Below are 23,177 nucleotides of genomic sequence, written 5' to 3'. Positions count from 1 at the left end.
CTTTTATTTTCATGTATATATTAGCAATTTCAGTGATACTATATATGTTTCATGTCTGAAATGCGTAATTAAAGACCTTTAAGAAAACAATCTGTATATGCTGTATCAGTCTCTGCTCAAAACTCACACTGAATTCTCACTTTAATATGAAGTACCATAACATTTATTTAGCATAAGGCGGGTCTATCTTGGGCCTAGACCAGAATGGAATATGTTACTGGAAATAACAGAAAGAACTCTTTATTTCATGTACAACATAACCACATACTGTGGGTTTTTGGGGCAGCATGATGGTATATTTTAATGTAGGATAATTATATTCATTTATTTTCCCCAAACATGCTTTAACTCTAAAATAACTATTCTACATTACTTTCCCTTATATAACTCAACAAAATCCTTGCAAATAACAAATACGTGAAAGATAACCATAGGATTTTATTTACAAATATTATTACTACCAAAATAATTTATTAAGATTATTTTTGTGCTATTATTAATTTGTAGACTAATTTCTTTTTTTTTTTTTTTAAATTTTATTTATTTGACAGAGAGAGAGATCACAAGTAGGCAGAGAGGCAGGCAGAGAGAAGGGGGGAAGCAGGCTCTCTGCTCAGCAGAGAGCCCGATGTGGGGCTTGATCCCAGGACTTCTGGGACCATGACCTGAGCCGAAGGCAGAGGCTTAACCCACTGAGCCACCCAGGCACCCCTGTAGACTAATTTCTAAAAAAATTATAATTATCTGAAATTCTTGATAGCAATTAGAACAGTAAAAAAGAGTATTAGATAATGTTATTGTTAACTAATTTTTAAGTTTACATTGTTTTCAATGCCAAGTAAGAGGGGTTACTGCTTTATTTTCAAAAGTTTTTATTGATCAAAATGTAAAACATGAGATAACCAAAAAAAAAGGTACTTTTTTCCCTCTTGCTATGTTCTGATTATTCTTTAGTTTAAGGACCCAGTGTTCAAAATATCTCTTTACTTCTATAATTTATAAAATATGTATGTCACTGCAATACACAGCTCTCAAGGAAATAAAAGAGGTAGATATTGACCAACAACACATCCTAAATGAAGTTATGTCTTTCTTTCCCTCATCCAACACTTCAAAAACACAATTTTAAACTGAAAGGTCAGCAATAGGAAAGTTTGTCCATTTTCTTTCCAGGTCTCATGGAAAACTGTTAGTCCCTTGTACTGGAGTGGCAGTTAATAGGTTTTACTTGGTGTGCTCTGCAAAGCCTCTCTGTGTGCCAACATGAAAAAGCCTTTAAAGGAATGTCAGCAGCTTCAGAAACTGCTTGTCAAAAGGTTTTCAGTTTTCTTTCTTTGGCCTTCGTAACCACTTTCAAAGACTTATTTCATTCCTGTAGTTTCCATATTATTAATGCATATAGCTTGCAACGGTAATTCACGGTGGGCCACATGGTTACAAAATTATAGAGAGAGTTGATTAGGTACAAAAATAAAAGGCAGAGCTTCACAGATTTTACAGTACATTAATATTTTACTACTGGCGATGGTTAGTGGTATAGCGGAAAAGAAGGCAACAATTTGCTGAAAGGTATTTTAAAACTATTAATTTTGCCTTGAAAATTGCCTTAAAATTTTTGCAAGTTTATTGTAATTATTATAATTACAGACAGACTGAAATGTCCAAAGGTTTTTTTTTTTTTTTTCTTTTGCCACTGAAGACAAAGCCAAATAGCATAGTAAGGAGTACAGACAAGTTCTGGTTTTGATTCTGGATTCTGGCTTTGGTCTTCTGTATATCAGGGTAATTCACTTATCTCTGTGACCTAGGATCTTAGAGATATATAACATCAACACCTTACAGAATGGAAGTTTTGAGTTTCTCTCAGTTTAGACATAAAACTATAGGGAAAATGGGGATTGTCAACAAGCTTTCAGCTCTGCTAAAACTTAATGAAAATTGATAGGAGTGACCATTCTATTTACAAATATTTAAAAGATGAGCAACAACAGAAAACCCTCTTGATGAATTAGTGAGTATTGTTTGTATGATGATTTTCTGCTTTCACGAAATATAACTCAAAACTGAGTATAGACCTTAAATATGAATCTAGGCCTAATTATCAAATGATTCTACGAAAATGTAAGGGTGTCTCTGAAAGTGTCTTCTTGAATAACATGGTCAAGTTATTAGCTGACCATTAAAAGACTTTTCAAGTAACTGATTATCTAGAATTCATTCATTTAATAATGACTTGTTTTTCACCTCCAAAGGCTAGGTGCTTTGCTAGATATTGGGACTAGAGCAATAAATAAGAGAGAGGTATAAAACAGCCAATTATAACTTGTTAAACTTCTTACTGCACACAACTTCTTACTATTTGTATCTTATAAGGTTTCCAAACAGATAATGTTATTCCTAAAATATCATTAAAGGAAAAAAATAGTCAAAATGACATTTATTTAGGTTATTGTACAGTACTCATTGCTTATGTCTATAATCTCTTATTCACAAATGTAAAATTCAGACAGCTTGAAAAAAGAAAGGTATTTCTTGAGTTGGGAACAATTTAATTGGCAGAGAGCCTGATGTAAACTGACATGAGACTTGTTAGAGACTCTTAACTCTGGTTTATTGGGACAACTTGGAAGTTTCGGTGAAGAACTAGAGAATCCGATTATGGGTTGTTTCCCTGGATCCCATAGGGATATTAAGGAAGAAATGTTTAATACACTGTATCACTAATTAAAAAAACTGTAAAAATGTCCTGTTTGGCTACAACGTATTAAAATGAATCAGTACTTCAAGTGTCTTTATTTCAAATTCAAATGCTAATGACATTTTGATCAAAATTGAGAATTTTATTTCCTGCTTTCTTGTTTCCTTAGAGGATCACTGCATTTGCTTTTGGCCTTTTGGTGTTTTTAAAAATAAACAAGATAAATAGAATTAGTTCAAAAAACAAGGAAATTAAGTTCCTGGGTCTTTCATCTGAGGCCTTAGGTATAGAATTTACTGCTAGACTAAGTATTATGTCCAGAGATAGCCCCTGTTAAGGAGATTGATTAGAAGCCTTCCCAGCAGGCAATGAGAAGGCTGAGAGACTTCATTAAATATTTAACTCTCACCTGAAAGTCACAACCTCCTATTCCAAGTACCATCTAAACGTGGAGCTGTGTGAGTGTATATGTATCAATTTTTTTTTTTAATTCCCAGATTCACTCGTCATTAGAAACATGAGAAAATATCTTAGTAATTATAAGTTCTAACACTGAAAACACTGAACGTGATCATCTTTATCAGGTTCAGTAGAGCAATCTTAACCTCAGTCTTTGAAATTTGAGCATATGGCCTCAGCAGTGACAGTTTCAGTGTGAGGGACATTATTGAGGCAAACTCTGCCTTCCTAATATTGGTTCCTATTCTACCTCCACACATACCCAGAATATGCCCCCTTCATACTGCAGTGTTTTAAATATTTGAGGTCACCTGCCATAGGCCTTTTAGGAATCTCTATTGGAAAATCAGTTATTTTAACTTTTCCTATGAACTAACTGTTGTTTTCCCCTGTGAATTAACTTTTAATATGAGTTTTGATATACCAAATTGGGGAAAATGTTTAATGATTTTAGTTTAAAATTTTTACTATTTGAAAGAAAAAAAAAACAACTTATGCTTAAGTTAAATCAGAATATGATCTGTATGTATCCTTAGTAAATAAGTTGCCAAGGATTGTTTCTATGTATAATTCATGCTACTCAAACATTCTGTTCAAACTATGGGAATAGCTGGGACATGCCTTGGGACATGAGAACACCCCATCTTTCTAATCTGAAAATGAAAACCGACCATAGGGAAATTTACATATAAGTTTGCTAAAGAACTACAAAGCTATGTTCAGATTCAAGAAGGTATTCTAGTAGAAAAGACGATACATTATAAGCTATTTATTTTTCAGAACATGAATTTAAACTGAAGAATGTGGAGCTGTCACTGAGATGAAGAAGTTTTGGGGATTTGGATATTATCAAATTCCTAGAATTAACCAAACTGAAGTTAAGAGCATATAGTCCTCAGATTTCCAAGACCTCCTAAGCTTGACCCCAACTACAAGAAGGTAAGGTCCAACTATAAAGTTAGATACAGGAAAGACTCTGCACTGAACCACTCTTATTTCTCACACCTACTACAAGTTCAGGGGTTCCAAAAACATTCTAAGATTTGAAGACTAAAAAACAAAAACCAAAAACCAAAAACCCAAAACCAAAAACCCCCAAATCACTGGAAACTATTATACTTTAAGGTTTTAATTCTTACAGGGAAAGAATGCAGGTCAAAAATCAACCAAATGGGCGTGCCTGGGTAGCTCAGTGGGTTAAAGCCTCTGCCTCCAGCTCAGGTCATGATCCCAGGGTCCTAGGATAGAGCATCGGGCTCTCTGCTCAGCGGGGAGCCTGCTTCCTCCTCTCTATCTCTGCCTGCCTCTCTGCATACTTGTGATCTCTGTCTGTCAAATAAATAAATAAAATCTTAAAAAAAAAAAAATTCAACCAAAGGAAGAGATTTGTAGAGTAGCATCTGAGAAGCTTCCATTAGGGGTGCATTAGCATGCTGGTATCAGTGTATGACAATATCCATGGGCTACTGCCAAACAGGGAAGGGCACCTGAGCTTCAGTGTCTTGAGTTTTATCAGTCCTTTATTTTGCAGGCATGTCTGATTGATTGGCTGTCCACATGACTGGATTCAGTATCTAGGTCAATGGATACCACATAACCCAAAACCTCTACCCACCCTAAATCACATTTTTTTCCCTAAACAAAGACTCCGCTATCAGGTATGACAGGGAATAGCTCCACAAAGCCCATGGCAAAAGGCCAGACCTCCTTTTGGCCTACGAAAGTATTTAATTCAAGGCTCAAGGACAGATTTACAAATTTAAAAATAAAAACAAAACCCTGAAACCAAACACTTAGTTGGAAATTCTTAACATTCATTCATTGACTTTTAAGAAAAGGAAAGCAAAGTAGAAAACAATTTTAGCGCCCAGTATCAACATGACCCAGCTCTAAGTTTGATGTGAAAGTAAATCCAAGTGCAGTGTTAGGAAAAGCAATTTACCTATATAAAAAACAAAACCAAAATAAGTAAATAAGTTTATAAATTTGAAAAGAAAATTACAGGTAAACTTATGAAAAGTTTTAGATGTCGATAGAATTATATGACCATTATCTTGCTCTCATTCAATGAATAATAAATGCATGTGTTCTTTAGGATGAACTGTTTACCTTAATCACCATAATTATAGCAAAATAAGTGATCTGTTATTAAAATATCAATTTTTTCTTAGAATTGCTGTAAAATAAGGGATATATTCAAAATTAATTATTTTCATAAAATCTAACTTATGTAATGCTTCATAAGAGCCAAGGTATATACATATTCAAAGAAGAATATAAGAATCAGTTTATTCACTATGGAAAAACAGAAGTCTTTAGGTGAAAGCCAAAGAAGATGAGGAAAATAGGTGGTTATTTAGTTAAAACTTTACTTCCCAACCTTGATTTTAATTTGTCATACTTTTCAGGTTTCATATTGTTCCTGATAACTGTTACTTTGGTAACTGCGCTCTTTAGAAACTTAGTTTTTAAAACCCCTATAGCTTCCAATATAACATATATTGACTTCGTGAACTTTAAAACTGTAGAAGTGACATATTGGGTGTTATACCTTAAAAAAAAATTCTAAAATTTGTGCCAATCGTGGCAACATCGTTCATTAGTGCAGCTCTTTTAAACATTCAAACACATTTCACATATCTTATCTCATTGTGAAATGGATTATCTAGCTATTACTGCCTTATTTGATATCTCTGAAATATATAGTCCAAAAAGGAAATGCTCTTCATGTTAACAATATTCTGGCACCAGAACCCATGCCTCTAACTTTTAGTCTGAATTTCTTTTCTACAGAATATATAGTTTATCTTACATGAAATAGGGGATAGCTCATTGTTCTTTCAAGTACCTCTTCCTCAGAAAAGCCTTCACTGATATTATTGATCAGGTTTTAAAAACTAAAACAAAACAAATATTTATATGTGTTTACTGCACCATATACTTTCTTTTCTTTGAAGTTACTACAGGTATAATTTTACTTGTCTTCTGATTCGGTGATTAATGTCTGTTTCCCACAATGAGTAGTAAGCGCTTTAAGCAAGTAGCACTTGGGCAGTCACAAGATTCTAATCTTAGAGAAGAAACTCGGGCTTAATTGTGGAATCCTGGTCATACAAGTCTCCAAAGCCTGGGTTTTCCATTTTTACTTTAACCTAGTATATTTTCTTAAACACAACAGAGACTCCATACAGATTTTCAACTAAATTAATTAAATATGACTATGTGTCAGTTACTACTTCCCATATTTTCCTACATAAACTATTTCCCATATAATATATTTTTTGCAAGGAAAGAAAAAACTCCCCAAAATACCCAAGAGGGAAGTAGAGGAATTATCCTTATTACATGTACATTTAGTAAACTGTAATATTTTTTCAATAGTGTTCAGAATTCTCATCACAAAATTTATTTTTTATCCTCCTCAACAGAGAAACTAGGTTGATACGCATGATAAAGATATTTTAACTCAATTACAGTATTACAGGACAAAGTTTTAGGAATAAACCAGAAGCTTCAGCATTTCTAATTCTGACATTAACTTGGAAATGCTAGTCTCTATTCCAAGGGATTTTAGGATTATGGAAGAGGACATTTATGTGTAAGTGGCCAGCTCTTATACCAGTTCCTTTGAGCTTCAGCTCAAGTATATAAATGGTCTTTGTTTGCATTTTAATGTTCTCACCGGTTACTGCTACAAATCATAGCACTTCACAAGTAGTGCAGCAAGTGAATGCAAAGACTCAGCAACTGTTCCAGGTGAGATGCGAAAGAGTAGTGCTTTCACAATAACCACCTTTAATTCTCCATAAAAATGCTTCCTGTCCTGACAGATTAAGAATATGATGCACCTCTCCTTGAGTGAAGTTTCAGTAACGAATATTTTTACAGAGAAAGGGAAACACTGTAACTTCCTTCTTACAAAGAAGTCTCAATATTTTTAATATTCTTGAAAGACCTGGTACTTTTTCCACCCAGTTCCTGGTAGGATATCTTGTTCTTTGGCCCTCTCTGAGCCCTTCATAATTTCAGCTCCCTGTGACATTTAAAGGAAAGCTTGCTTGCTTGCTTGCTTGCTTTATTTATTTATTTGTTTGTTTGCTTTCAGATTCAGTCCTGGCCCCCTGTTACTCATTGTCCAGCCACCCATTCCTAGAGCAGCACTCTTAGAACTGCTCTTTTGTCCTGATCTTCAGATCCCTGTTTTGCTAGTTGTCTTCAATTCCAGCTTTTAGGAATGGGACTCAGTCTTGCTTTAAGCAGCTCCACTCCCGAGAGCCAGCATTTGCTCAGTGGTTCTCATTAGCTCTATTCCCTACGTTCTGTTCCTACCTAGTCACTCCTGGGTCAAGTCTGCTGGCCAGTTAACCTAGCCTGCAGAACCAAGCCTTGAGTTCTCAACAGGGCATATAAGGCTCCTTTATGAAGGAGTCTCACTTGTGTCTCTCCAGCCTTGTTTTTAAATTTTCTTGCTTTGGTTTTTAAAACAAACTTGATTAGCTTCCTACTGCACCAGACCCCTTCTTGGGGGTTGGCTAACTTTACATTGCTGGGCTTGAGCTTGGCTAAGTTTACATTGCTCTTACCGATCCAGATTAGATGCTCTCTCCCAGAAGTCCTTCGCAGTTTATGTGGCTTTCCATTGTGTCCTCACTGCACTCTGTGCCTTACTTAGCCTATTACAGCACATCGTGATGCGTTATGGTGATTTAGTGACTGATATCTCCTCTGTTAGACTGTTATCTCACTGAAGGAAAGAACTGAGGATGACCTGGTGATCACATCATTCCCAATGTCTAGCTTTTCTTTGGTAGCCAGTCAAAACTTCATTAAAGAATAAAAAAGAATGATTAAAAGAGTACTAGTAGTTAGTTTCTTAAGAGCAAGGACTGTTGTCATAGACTCCTCTTTAAGTCAACCATAGAGCTTTTCACAACATTGTCAGTGCTAGTAATAATAACAACAACGTCATCAACAACTATTAAAACAATAAGAGCAGTTGCTGAAATTACCTGAACAGCTATTGTGTACCAGTCTCTGTGCTCAGTGCCTTGAACAGCCTATAGTTCATCAGTGTTTATTAAACTGACAAACATTGCTATATGGCAGTCCTCATGGTATATAAATTAATAGTACTCTGGATTAACAGTCAAATATCACGTCCCTTTGCATGATTTTAAATTATTTCCATAGTGAACTGAAAAAATTCTCACCATGGTGCCTACAAAATGGCAAAACTGTAGATAAAGAAAATATTTAGTGAGCTTGATTCACTAGAGGCTAATCCTACTCAGGATTAAGGAATAATCCTCATCTAATTGGACATCTTTGCTAGCCAGGTTAAATTATATTATTGAAAGTTGTTACTGCAATTTTGAACAAGGACATTTTTTGTCACAGTCCAAGGTAAAAGTCATTGAATACTTTAATAGCTTTTGCCTACTTGTATTTTTTGAAATGATATGGCTTCACTGTCACTTAATATGGTACAACTTTCACCATTACTGAAGTTCTCTTATGCCACTACATTTTGAGCTATGGAATGTATATATAATATCACTACACTCCAGATTTTGAAAACCTACTCACAATTCCATCATTCTAAGATTTGTCTAACATAATTTTTCTATAATTTCCCTGTTTTGTCAATACATATTTTAAATAATGCAATTCATGTTATGTAAAATTTTAAATTTTACTATTTTACACTTGTGTATACATCATAATCATGTTCTATTGTTTCATACATTCTCCTTTTAATTAACCTTTTAAATATTATATTTCTTTGGGATGATATACTATTTGCTATACCACTACCATGTTACCAGATAATTTGGGTTGCTTGCCAAATTTTCTCCTACTGGCAAGAAAGCTGTGATTAATATCATTGCTTATTATATTTTATTTTAAGATTATTTATTTATTTATTTATTTGACAGAGAGATCACAAATAGGACACAGAGAGAGCGGGGGGGTGGGGGGGAAGCAAGCTCCCTGCTGAGCAGAGAGCCTGATGCTGGGCTCAATCCCAGGACCCTGAGATCATGACCTGAGATGAAGGCAGAGGCTTAACACACTGAGCCACCCAGGTGCCCTGAATATCATTGCTTATTTTAGATTTACTTTATTATTTCAGGATAAATTACCATGCAGGGGATTACTAATCTGGAAACTATGCACACTTTCCTTTTTACTGTAAGATATACTAATGCTGTAGTTTAAACTACATTTGCTACTGATACAAATTATAACTTCTTTAAAATAGTCATTTAAATAAACATAATATAATGCTCTGAAACTTTAAAGTATCATGAGAAGCACGCATAGAAAAATGAACAAAATAGCCAAGAACCTCCCCCACCAAAGTTAAATGCAGAGAAGATAGAGTTAGAAGTAAAAACATTGTTCATTAAAAAAATAAAAAAAAGATTTATTTATTTTTTATTTGAGACAGAGAAAGAGTTTTGGGGAAGGGTAGAGAGAGAGACAGAATCTCAAGCAGATGACTCACTGAGTGTGGATCCTGCCATGGGGCTCGATCCCAAAACCCTGAGATCATGACCTGAGACCAAGAATCCTATGCTTAACTGACTGAGCCACACTTGTGCCCCAAAATATCATTCATTTAATAAATATGTATTGAATACTGCCAATAGGACAAGTACCAATAATTACGTTTAATCCTAAGAGTATTTTCTTATATCAGGAAATATATTTTTCAATTATATAGTCAAAGTGCTTATTAGAAAAGCTATATTTCACTTTTGACTGTGGTTCAGGACATCTTTCTTAGCACCACTAATGGTCCCCTACCCCACCATCACCAGCACTGATTTTCGAGGAATTTTTGAGGTAGACTGACACATAATTTTCAAATAATGATTGCTTTGGCCTCTATTTTATATATTTCCACATGTTTTATATATTTTCACATGCAAAAGATAAACAGATGCTTCAAGAAATTCTGAAGAGCTGGCTGAAGAGCTGTTTAAATAACTTCACATACTCCACAAAGCACAATGATAATCACAATATTGTTAACTGAAAGTTTAAAAAGGGAATGGAAAAAATAAAGTCTCATTTTTGCTTTACAGAAATATAAGAGGTCGGGGTGCCTGTGTGGGTCAGTGGTTTAAAGCCTCTGCCTTCAGCTCAAGTCGTGATCTCAGGGTCCTGGGATGGAGCCCCATATCGGGCTCTCTGCTTGGTGGGGAGCCTGCTTCCCTTCCTCTCTCTCTGCCTGCCTCTCTGCCTACTTGTGATCTCTCTCTGTCAAATAAATAAATAAAATCTTTAAAAATATAGATATACATGAGGTCAAAAGTAGCACAGTCACAAATGCCAAATATAAAAGAAAAAAAATTGGAGAAGTGCTATTTTTAAAACTTTTAAAATAAGGGAAAATATACATACTTTGTATGTACAGTATAAATCTTATAATAAACCGCTTATTAATCTTGCATTAAAGTAAAAGTGCTATGAACAATAAATTGTGAATGTGAGTACTTTCTTTGTAAAAATCTCAGTATAAAGCTGTAGATTATGACAAAAATGGAATAAAATTATTTTGATATTGAAAAGACTTAGATTACTCATAATTGTAGAATAGAAAGATTGGTATTGCTTGGAGTGAGGGTTTTTCAAATTAGCTCACAATATACTTTCAGAAAGCACTTTTGCATGACTATATGGAACTTGTCTATTCATATTATAAATTTATATCAAACTGTACATGATAAAACATAGTTTAGTCTCCCATATATGCACTGGAAACAAAGATATATATGTAATTTTTAACTTTTTTCCATTGAAATATAGTTGACACACAATGTTACATTAGTTTCAGGTGTGCAACATAGTGATTTTTTTTTTAGTATTTTATTTAAATTCTAGTTAGTTAACATACAGTGTAATATTAGTTTCATGTGTAGAATTTAGTAATTCAGCACTTACATACAATACCTGGTGCTCTTCATAAGTGCCCTTCTTAATTTCCATCACCTATTTAACCCATCCCCCACCCACTTCCCCTCTGCTAACCATCAGTTTGTTCTCTGTAGTTAAGAGTCTTATTCATGGGTTTCCTCTCTTTTCTCCCCCTCATGTTCATTTGTTTTATTTCTTAAATTCTCCATGTAAGTGAAATCATATGGTATTTGTCTTTCTCTGACTGGCTTATTTTGCTTAGCATAGTACTGTCTAGCTCCATCCACACTGTTGCAAAAAGATTTCATTCTTTTTTATGGCTGAGTAATATTCCACATATCATATATACCATATTTTCTTTCTCTTTTTTTTTTTAAGATTTTATTTATTTATTTGACAGACTGAGATCACACACAGGCAGAGAGGCAGGCAGAGAGAGAGGGGGAGGCAGGTTCCCTGCTGAGCAGAGAGCCCGATGTGGGGCTCGATCTCAGGACCCTGGGATCATGACCTGAGCTGAAGGCAGAGGCTTTAACACACTGAGCACTCAGGCGCCCCTGTACCATATTTTATTTATCCATGTGTCAGTTGATGGCCACTTGGGCTGTTTCTATAACTTGGGTATTGTTGATAATGCTGCTATGAACACTGGGGTCTGTGTATCCCTTCAAATTAGTATTTTTGTATCTTCAAATAAATACCTGGTAATGCGATTGCTGGATCATAGGATAATTCTATTTTTAACATTTTGAGGAACCTCTATGCTGTTTTCTAGTGTGGCTGCACCATTTGCATTTATGCTGTCCTCACCACAGATGTAGCTACTATCTGTCACCATACAATGCTAATACAATACCATTGACTCCATTTCCTATGTTGTACTTTCATCCTTGTGACTTATTCATTCTGTAATAGGACATCTGTACCTCCCACTCCCCTTCACTTATTTTGCCCATTCCTGTACCCCCTCCTCTCTGTCAAACACGCATTTGTTCTCTGTATTTATGGGTCTATTTGTAAGCATATATTAAATGTTCTATTTCATATTATTAATAAAAATAGATTTACTAAATCCAAAACAAGTATCCAAAATATATGCTTAAAATGTTTGAAGTTACCTAAAAATAAGGTGACTAGTGAGAAGCTTGGAAACATAGATGACTGTGAATCCATTCTTCTGAAAACTTAGACACTTGCCCCAACAGTCAGGAAATATCAGTAAAGAATTTAAGTATTTCAAGAAGTAAATCTTAAGCCATAGAGAATACAAATATTTTGAAAATCAATTAATATTGACATTAAAATTCAATATTACACATAATTCCAGTTGTTTCCTAAAATGTTTACTTACCTAAAATATTTGAAGGTCTGTGATTTTGTACTACAAGGAAATTTAATTAATACTCTGCTTTCAGTGTCTTGGCGATTGTTCCCTTTGGTCTAATGTGAATCTAGCCCCAATTACAATATACTATTAATATCAGTTAATACTTTCTGGCAGTACAGAATCAAACTATGACTCAGAGTAATTTTAGATTACCCTCTGTTGTGTAATTTCTTTAAGTATTTCTTTTTAAAATATTTTTTGGATTCTCTGACAACCAAATATATATATTTTTAAGATTAAATTATTTGAGAGAGAGAAAGAACAAGAGTGCATGAATAGGGGGATGCACAGAGGGAGAAGATCTTCAAACACTCTCCCCGCTGAGCAGAGCATGACCCAGACCAGCTTGATCCCAGAACCTATGAGATCATGACCAGAGCAGAAACCAACAGTCAGATGCTTAACTGACTAGCCACCCATGCACCCCCCTGTGACAACAGAATATTTTAAATTATTTCATTGAAAAAGGTGATAGGAACAACAACAATCACAAACCATTCCATTCCTTTCCCTTAAAAATATAAATTACAGCCATTTTCTGTGATCTTTACTCACCTAAAAGTTATTATTATTATTATTTTTAAAAGATTTAATTTATTTATTTGCCAGACAGAAATCACAAGGAGGCAGAGAGGCAGGCAGAGAGAGAGGAGGAAGCAGATTCCCCGCTGAGTAGAGAGCCCGACGCGGGGCTCGATCCCAGGACCCCGAAATCACGACCAGAGCCGAAGGCAGAGGCTTAACCCACTGAGCCAGCCAGGTGCCACTAAAAGTTATTTTTTTTTAAAATAATTTCAAACAACATGGGAATGTGAGTTAATGAATATAATGAGTAGTTCCGAATGCCAAGTCTGTCTTGGGACAAAAAAAGCTACCATTTCCGGAGCTTACTATATACCTATGATGGAATTTGTTAGCCATTATATAGATAAGGAAAATAAGCTCAGAGATATTTTTAAGAATATTTATTGTCTGCTACATTCATGGCATGGCACAATCCACCAGTAAATACAGGAGTAGTTCCAGTCCTTGTCTGGAGCCTATGACAAATGGGATCTGACTCCAAGTGTATCTCTAATGTCTAAAAGTGAGCATTATCCCATGCTGATGGAAACAAGGACATAAACGTATGAAACAAGAATGAATGACATCATTAGGTTAAGAGCTTGGAGAGAATTTTTCCAACAAAAATGGCACCAAGTTTATATAAACCACGATAAACTCTTCTGAAATTCTACAAATATTGTTGTTTCCTTTCATGTATCTAGCCCCATGCAGACCTATGTAACAGGAGACTGCACAGGAATAGAGATTGGAGATAGCCTGCTGCTGCTTTACAAACCACCACAGAAATCTGGAAGGTACACGAATATTTGGTATTTGACAGGGAAAGACCCACAAAGCCAGGAGTGCCTGGCAAGTTCAAACACAGCAGGAAGACAAGGGTGCCTGGCACTGAGTGAGTAAGAATGAGCAGACAAAGAAAAGAGGGGGTGAGACCAGAGAGGTCAAGCAAAATGCAGGGATTACGGAGCCTTGTGGGCAACTGAAAGAACCTTAGCTTTTTGCCCCAGCTTTTTATTTGTCTATTGACAAATAAAATGGTGTGTATTTAAGGTATCCAACTTGACAATTTGTTATAAGTATACACTGTTATATAAGTTATAAGTGTACATTGTGAGATGATTACCACAATCAAACTAATAGACCTACCATGCCTTACATAGTTACCTAGTTTTCTTTTTTTTTTATGGTGAGAACAACTGAGATCTACTCCAGCAAATTTCAGGTAAGTGATGCATTTTTTAGCTACAATGACCATGCTGGATATTAGGTCTCCAGGACTTATAACTGAAAGTTTTACTCTTTGTGCAATGTCTCCTCATTTCCCCACGCCCTGAATCTCATTCTCTCTCTCTGTCTCTCATAAAATATCTTCTTTTATGAAACAAAACCACCATCTTGCAGATGAAATTGGGTCATACCCTGTACTTACTAGGCTTGGTTAATGAGACATTGTACTTTCAATGTAAGTTAAGCTAGTATTAATAAGGGCAGAATCTGGACAGATCTGTTTCTATGGAAATAAAAGGAACTATGATTTTTCAGTAGGTAGTCATAAGTGAAGATGGTCATGTTTAAGAATACATAGTTTTGTGATGAATAAACATGAATGGACAAGAACTTAGGAAACAAAAGGACCAAGTGCTTTCTGTGTTGGTTTGCTTTCTTTTGTTGTGTGTGTGTATGTTTCTTAGTAAACAATGAAATGCTTTCCTTAAGAGCCTTAAGCCTTGCTCTTCTCTAATTGGGAAGACACTTGACTGTACTTCGGCGAATGCTGTTCCATGAAAGCTCTGCCTCTTAACACTGTCATTTCTAGCTTTACTATAAAGCACTGGCCTGTGTTCCCCTTAATAGAACTGGTCAGCTGCCAAATGAAACCTGTGTGTGTGTGTGTGTGTGTGCGCGTGCGCGCTCATGCACATGTCTGCAGATGCTAAAAGAACTCCAGGTGTGCGTACAGTTTATCTTCCTAGCTTCAATTTCAGGAAGAATAGTTACTACTGCATTCTTTCCCATATCACAAAATATTGTGTGCTGAAACACACCCTATACAAGTTTGGCTAATACTGCTTTCTTTTACACCTATTTTACACCTATCTATTTTAAAATAGCTAAACAGTCAATGCTTTTATCTTATAGTCCAAGAGAACTTTGAGTCTTCATTTGAACGATCAGCTCTTCCTGTTGTCAGATTAGTCACAACAGCAGCTCCTGTGATACACACAGTATAACCTCTGTAGGGAACACTCTTAAGAAATCACCTCTGTAGAGGAAGGACAAAACTTCTGTTGTATCACTATTTTATTCTTCTGTTCCTTGGTATTTTGTTTTAATTTTCATTTCCTCACTTTACATGGTTTACGTTCCCCAAAGATTATGAAGCTGCATGGAAGGCTTAACTTTCTCATGTGAATATAGCTAGGATTTTATCTATAGGATAGGACAGAAATATATATATATATATATATATATATATATATATATATATATACACACACACACACACACACATATGTATACATATATATAAAATTAAAATATGTGTTATATTACATATATGTACTGCTTACTATATTTCCATTTAGAAACATATCCAGGTGAACTCACTTCAAATAAATGAGTGTCTGCCAAGCTCATTGTAAATCGAACTTCTTAAGAGGACACTTGCTCCCAAAAGGAATTATGCTACGACTAACATTCTAAAGAAAGGCTCCTAAAATTATCTGATGATGTTACCTTTTACTTATATCTAGATCTTCAGAATTTAAATAAAAACATACACACAGATTTTAAGTAAATCATACTCCTGGAAATCTTTGGGAAAGGAATAACAAACTACCAGAATATAATATTTTCAGTAATGACATATTGGTTGATTACTGTTATATAAACACAATAGTAGCTGTGTTTTCATTAGCTAATTCTTATACTGAGATCCTTATTCATTAGCTTGAGCATTATGAAGCCCATGTGAACCAATCCCTGCTTTGAACAAGTTTATAGTCTAGTTAAGGAGTGCACTACCATGAGAAATAGAGAAGATAGAAATTTAAAACATGCTAATTGAATGTAGAGAATAAATATAAAAAATCGCTAGAAAGAGATTTGGGGTTGAAGAATAGTTGGAGAGGGGGGGACATGTGGAAGACATTGAGGAGGGGAGCTTTAGATAAGCAGAGGCTTGCAAGGAAGCCCCAAATATTAAAACCAAAGTGAAATGAGTGTTGCTTGGGTAAGGGTTGAGGAGAGGAAGAGGTTTTTAATTTGTGAGGAGAATCTGTGCTGAAGAAAAGTAGAGAATCAAGTTGCATGAGTAAAAGTGAGATCAAAGAGTGGGTGATCTTAAAATATACTTGAAGGAATAGTTGATAAGGAGCAAACTATGAAACTAATGATGAGTATATTAAAAGAAAACTTCAAAGGCAGGCATGCACCAGAGAGACTGGCAGAGAACAACTTTAGGCAAGTAGAATAGGTACAGGGAAATGGCATTAATTTGAGGTAAAGTTAGTCTAGTCTATTTAGGTAGAAAGGGATAACTTAGGGGGCCAGCAGTTATTAGTAAAGGAAAACAGAATTTGTGGATGCTTTCCCACATGGTTCAGTGACCCACGGGGAACCTCTGTGTGAGGCACTTCGAAAGCTAGAATGTAAGCTCCAAGAGGCCAGGGTCTAGCTGTTTTGTTTACTACCACATGGCCAGTGCCTAAAACAGCATCTCACAGTAGGAGCCCAATAAATATTTCTTGCATATTTACTATTTTCAAATATAATTTAAAGCCTACCACCTTTCATGAACTTTCCCCTACTGTTTCAGGTAGCAAAGCTTAGTGGGAAAAAACACAGATTTTAGAATCAAATAGATCTGCGTTCACCTAGTGACTACTACTACTTACAAACCTTGTAACTCAGACAACTTAACTTTTCTAATTCTCAGTTTTTTCATTTGTGAAATAGAGAATTCTGTGCATCTTGTAGAGTTATTATCAGGTTTAGAGATTATGGATGTAAAGTCCCTATGTACATTCAAGGACACATTAGTTACCCAGTCCTTAGTAGCTATTAATTAAAAGCAGGTATCATTCAATCATACTTTCTTGTTTATTTCCAATCTATATCATTTGTCATTTTGCGCTACAGTTAGTATGTCTATCATCTCTCCCTCAATACACCAACTTTTTAGTATATCAAATACTAATTTCTTTAATATGCTTAAGAAATTTTTCTCTAATAATACAGCATAAGCTTTTTCTCAGTCAAGGTTTCTTGAACTATTCAACTGGACTTCAGTACTTTCTCTTCATGTCCATGTTGTACCTTTTACTACTACCTCTTGAAAGTACCTAAGTTCATGTTTGTCTTCACTCCTGGAATATGAGCTTCGTAAAGACAGAGGTGCTACCTTCTGTTTATACATCCCCCGTGCCTAGTAAACTACCCGTGGCATTATACAAAAGAGGAGATGAGTATGAAAATTATCAAGTAATGTGATACAAAAATCCATCAAGTAAGTGGAGATTAAAAAGAATGCGATGCCTATCAGAAGATATTCTCAACAGTAATTATTATTAGAAAGATGGCAAGGACCAGTGGAAAAAAACTGAATTCAGTTAGAGTTTAGGAACTCTGTCCTATAGAGTTTTGATTAAGGAATCCAAGGTAACATTAGAGGTTAGAGAAACAGACCTTACTCATATTTTTCATATACCTGTTTTGATATTAATAATAGTGGCTACTATATTCTACGTGAGAGCTGGTCTATGTGCTTTTTATCCATTCCTGATTCCAGGAACCAGTGACCACAAGACGTCATTTTGTCAATCCAGAACACTCCCAGTATACAGAGCAGAAAAGCTGGTGAAAATGATTATTACACTTGAGGATACCAGTCTTTCCTGAGATTGGCCATCTAGTTAGACAGATAGGAAGGATGGAAAGGATATACCCAGAGTCCATTTAACATCACATTCTCAGATAAGTTTATCACTTTGTTGCTATGACTATGATATCGGGGTATAAAGCCAGGATGTTGGAATTTGGCCAAAATGGAGAAAACAAAATCCTTCAAATGTCATTTGGTGTCTTGTAGAATAAACAAATGACTGCATTTTGTTTTCATTTCAACTATTTGCTGTGGGCTGAGCCACAATGAGTAGCTATATATAAAGAGAGAGAGAGAGAGATTTTATTTTTACTCCTTGACTCTGAATTTATTTATCTACTTAAATTGAATGGGAGATATCTAATTAAGCATTGCAGAGCATTTATAGAATTCAAAAATGTATTCATGTGTTTGAACAAAAGCATCGATTTTTCCTGGAAAGTATGATGCTCTTGTGCATATTATATCAAATCCCAATCTTATTTTCCAATAAAGGAAATAGAGTACTTTGTCTATTAAAAATTATATGAAATCTATATTTTTCAAGTATAGCCTCTGGTAAATAGGAAATTCTGTATAAGTAGGACAATATTTCATTATTTATTGATTCACATCTACCCAAAAAGAGAGTACGTTATTTTCTTTTTAAATGGATGGTATTGGTAAAATGTGGTTATTTTAATATGCTAATGCCAACATAAAACTTATATTTTTTTTCACCAGTTTTTCGGATCAGTTTACAGTATTGAGGGAGAAAATATCTTTCACTATTACACCATATTCACTTTTCAACATTACATTAAACTTACTTTGTAAGTTCATTATGTAACTTACTTGAATACCCTGCTTGTTTGTGTTGTCTGAGAACCTAATGGCATTAAAAGGCACACTTAGCAAAATGTAATACTCGTTTTACTTGTGACCTTTTTAAAAAATAATATAAATCAGGTATATAAATGCCTGACTGAAGAAAACAATAACATATACTTGCAAAATCAAAATGATGGTTTCATATTAACTCAAATTTCTACCACTAGACCCCAAACAAAATGATCACTACTACTTCTAAAAAACAATGCTCTAACTGTCAAGTGGAATCATAGGGATCTCATAAAGATGAGCAAATCAAAGATAGAACAGTGCTAGTGCGCCTGGAAGTGGCTAAGCTCCCAAGTAAATCATCCCTATTAGTTCCTATTCATGATTTCAATTATGCTTTTTTATCTGTTCGTAACATGCAGCATTTTCTTACCCTCACATTTCTAGGCATTTTAGCTTCTGCTGACATAAATGCATTCCTCAAATAGAATGTTACAGCAATCTTCTGCTAGACATTTAAGCCCATTTGTGCGTTTATTTTTTAAGATGCTTTTTTGAAACTTCTAACTGTGAGAGGTCTGGGAAGGTGGTGCGAGAATGAATGAGAACTTGTTTTCTAAAGCGACACCATAGACACTTGATCTACACGTTAAAAAAAAAAAAAAAAAAAAAAATCACAGCCTCCTACCTTGAAAACAAACATCTCCCGGCGAAGAATAGCTAGAGTGTTAAAGTTCCCATCGCAGATGTTGGGTTTGGCTCCAGGATAGGAAGGTCTGCCAGTGGGAGGCCGAGGAGGTTTGGGCCTGTCATTCTTGCGTGGGTCGGCGGGAGGAACGGAGCGGTGTGGGGGCACTGTCGGTAGAGGTCTTGTTGGTGGAGGAATCTTGTCAGGTGGACCTTTGAAAATATGAGGAAAGCACTTGGTTCACTTAATACTAGAACAGTGCTGGGCAGTCTGCTGCCGAAGACAATCACTCACTCATGAGGAGAGGGCACAGACTAAGTGAGCTAAGAAGTCTTTAAGCTTGTATGTTTTCTGAAAAAACAAACCATCGTACCGACAAACCACTGCCAAATCTTAGAAAGTCCTTATCATGCTAAGTTCTGAATCCAAGTCACTGAACTTTCTTTGTTAATTTTTAATGACATTTTTTATAGCTTTGCAAGAGTCCTTATTGGAAAAGCTGCTTTCAAATCTTTTTTGGAAGTAGGTGGTGTATAAATAATACATAAATGAAGATGAATACTGGAACCATGCATGTAAGCTCCACCAAAGTTAATCCTAGATTTTCACAGACAATGATTCTATGCAAATAGTTTTAAAAGATAAACATTAATGGATCAAAGTTTATTCTACCCTGTGTCTCCAACTGTATTTATAACCTTTTCCTGACTTTCATTATTTTCTTTTAATGACGTTTTGACAAATTGCTAGATGATTATTTCATTTGAATACTGAATCTAAAATACCTATTGATTAAAATGCCACTAGTAAAATATTAATGTGAATAAGTATTTCTAAAAAGAGGTCTTTAAATTAAGCCAAAGTTTACACATATAATTTGGTACAGATGTAAAGCATCATTCCTCAAGGGATTTGAGTTTTTAAAAAGAAATAGAAAGCTGTTCACACTTAATATTTAGATATGGAAAGAATATTCTTTTGCAGACCTTCAGTCTAGACTACTAATTCATGAGGTCATGAGAAAGAGCCTTCCTAACCTCAGTTAACCACGTAGGAGGAATTCCTGATGGTACAAATTAGCCTATAGGCTAGTGCGTTCGACACATGAGCTACTTAGTTTGGACTCTGAGACATTTCCCTTTTCTCCGTATCCCCCAAATAAAGAGAAGCACAAAAGTTGATTTTTTTTTCTCCAAATCCTATTTTAACCCTGAGAGATCGGTTACCACTGAGATATTGAAATTGAAAAACTAATGAATGCAAAACAAATTAGTGAACTTAAACTATGCTATTTAAAAATGCAAATGACACCTTCTGGATACTGGATATTAACATACAGATAACACACATCTGCTTTTGTATTGTAAAATGGAAGCATCATTTCATTAGTTTAGTAAAGCATACTCTATATGTAAATTACAAATGTCAAGTTCTTAACAATTATGTGTGAAATGAATGTCTTTATAAAGGTCAATGGTTCTTTTGAGGAAGTTAGGATTATAGTAAATTAGTAAATATGTAGAATAGTCTTTCTCCCTTTTGTCTTCATTTGTATTCACTGACTGAATCCCATAAATAAAAATGATCTTAGTATATTAGAAGTTTATTTTGAATTATGTGTAAGTAAACTTTGCCATTTATTAAGTTCCACTCCCATGTTTGTTAACTTTCACCGAGTCAATAATTACATGCTTTTGAGGTCATTTTATTATAGCCATTACACAAGAGTATTCTCTGCAACCTCCAAAGAGATTGATCTACTAATTATTTAACTATAAGTATCATAAACTGAGGGTAAATCTGTCAGTTTTTATCCCAATCTCAGTATCTTTTAAGAAAATCTTAAATTTCTCACTGTTTTTATTGTTTATATTCATTTATTACATTTTTAACCTGAATTGTAAATATTAAATTTTACCAGATCTTTGCTGTAATTGCAGGTTTCAATTAAATTCAATAAGAAAAATCTGTCAGTGTGTAGATTTACTAAAATCTGTATATTAAGATATTTGGACCATTGCCAACAAAACTTGATTGATATAAGACTTCTGCCAATAGGCCAGACTATTTTTTTCTTATTTTGGTATTTCTCTCTCGCATATACTTAGAGCATCCATCTCAAAGAAGAAAACACCGCAGGAATTCTGGACTTCACTGTAGGGTTAACCAAAGAGAAACAGTGGAAACCTACCATAAATTTTCTGGATGCCTTGCAAATCATCATTAGGTAGTTTGAAGTTGTCAGTTTCCATGTACTGGTAAAATGGGGCCATGATGGCAGTGGGGTCATTGGAATGCTCCAATCCCAGAGCATGTCCCAGTTCGTGAACTGCTACAAGAAATAAGTCATTTCCTGTGAAAATGAGAAGAAAAGATGCTATTGTAACTAATACCCAAGTACAGAATTGGAAAGGACAATTTGGTGTTATCAAAATTTCGCCCAAGAAAAATAGGAGGAACTCTTTATTTCAAAGATCAGTCTGATTTTATCATTGGATTTTTCTACTGGCAAAATCCAATATGCTATTTTTGAAAAGGCTGGGTGGGGGGAGGTGATGTTAATGTAGTCACAGAAATTTAGAAACTGAATGGAAGAACGAAGACTAAAAGTTTCAGAAAGAGTAGCTGCATCAGAGATTGCTACTACTACTGTTGAAATATCCTTCCAACTGGAAAGCATGTAATATTCTTTCAAATATCTTTACATTGCACATAATGCTAACAATAAGTCCGTAAAAAATACAGGGTGGATACAATCCCTGCTTTTACACAGGTGAGTAAATTAAGGCATAAAGATGATATGTCTTGTCAAGAACAACAAATCTTTGCATTTACAGAGGTGTGACTAGAACTCAAGTTTATTTTAACTTTTCATATTAGCCTAGAATATAGGAATACAGAAATCTAAAATAAAAGTTATAGGCTGGCAGTCGTAATAACTAGGATTCTAGTCTTGGCTTTGTGAATACAAATTCTAATCAATTCATACGCAATCTGAACAAAGTATATATATTTAGAGTGGCTGTTTCTCATGGGGGAAAAAAAAAAAACTCTCCCACCTGTGGTAAACTTGCACAGTGAAATTTATTTAGTGCAGACTCTCAGAGAAACTTTGTGCATTCACAGCCCTACCAACGACCCCTACATGTTGCCCCCTTCTGGATCATCATAATTAAATTCATGAGCAAAAGAGCTAGTCCTGCATGTATATTTGTTTATTCTAAAAATTTAGTTTAACTATGTGAGCATCCAACAGTTGGGACTATTATATTTTTAAGGGTTATGTTCCTAAGTGGAAAGTTTAAAATGATTGAACATAAAATGTAAAGTTTTGCATAGATGAATTGCAAATGATTTCAGTGAACTTCCTGAGTGTCATTTTTAGGAAAACTCTCTTCCAAACATTTTTATAATGCACTGAGATAATTCCTTTCAGAGTTTTATTTGTTTGTTTACACAAAAGCCAAATACATAATAAACATTTTTTCTTACTCTGGAGTAGTCTTCCGTAGAAAAATGGATGAAACTGTGGGGCTGATTCATCATATGACCTTAGCATACTGAAAATGAGCCATTCAAAACACTTCAGGGGCCTACCTGACTCTCAAAGAATAACTGATTAAATGCTGGTGTGAAACAAATTGGAAGGGTTTAAAAAAAATGGAAGTTAACATTTCCAATCTCAAAGAGCTTATCTTCTCCTCTTATAACATTACTTAAATGTGCAAATCAAGACACAGAAAGAAAAATAATA

The 23,177-nt window shown here is 34.8% G+C and overlaps 1 protein-coding gene across 1 annotated transcript in view; it reads right to left on the bottom strand.

Annotated features, from left to right (window-relative positions):
* The window catches only part of MMP16 (matrix metallopeptidase 16), a 293,833-nt gene that overhangs the window by 61,144 nt on the left and 209,512 nt on the right, over nucleotides 1-23,177 (bottom strand). Inside the window, exons 5-6 of the mRNA XM_059166077.1 lie at nucleotides 21,615-21,776; nucleotides 19,424-19,635 (exon numbers count right to left, since the gene is read on the bottom strand). Coding sequence (XP_059022060.1) covers nucleotides 19,424-19,635; nucleotides 21,615-21,776 — 374 coding nt within the window. The remainder of the gene's footprint in view (nucleotides 1-19,423; nucleotides 19,636-21,614; nucleotides 21,777-23,177) is intronic.

This window comes from Mustela lutreola, chromosome 3, assembly GCF_030435805.1.
Source record: "Mustela lutreola isolate mMusLut2 chromosome 3, mMusLut2.pri, whole genome shotgun sequence".
Lineage (NCBI taxonomy): Eukaryota > Metazoa > Chordata > Mammalia > Carnivora > Mustelidae > Mustela > Mustela lutreola.
The sequence above is the reverse complement of the archived record's forward strand: the minus strand, read 5'-3'. Positions and strand labels throughout refer to the sequence as shown.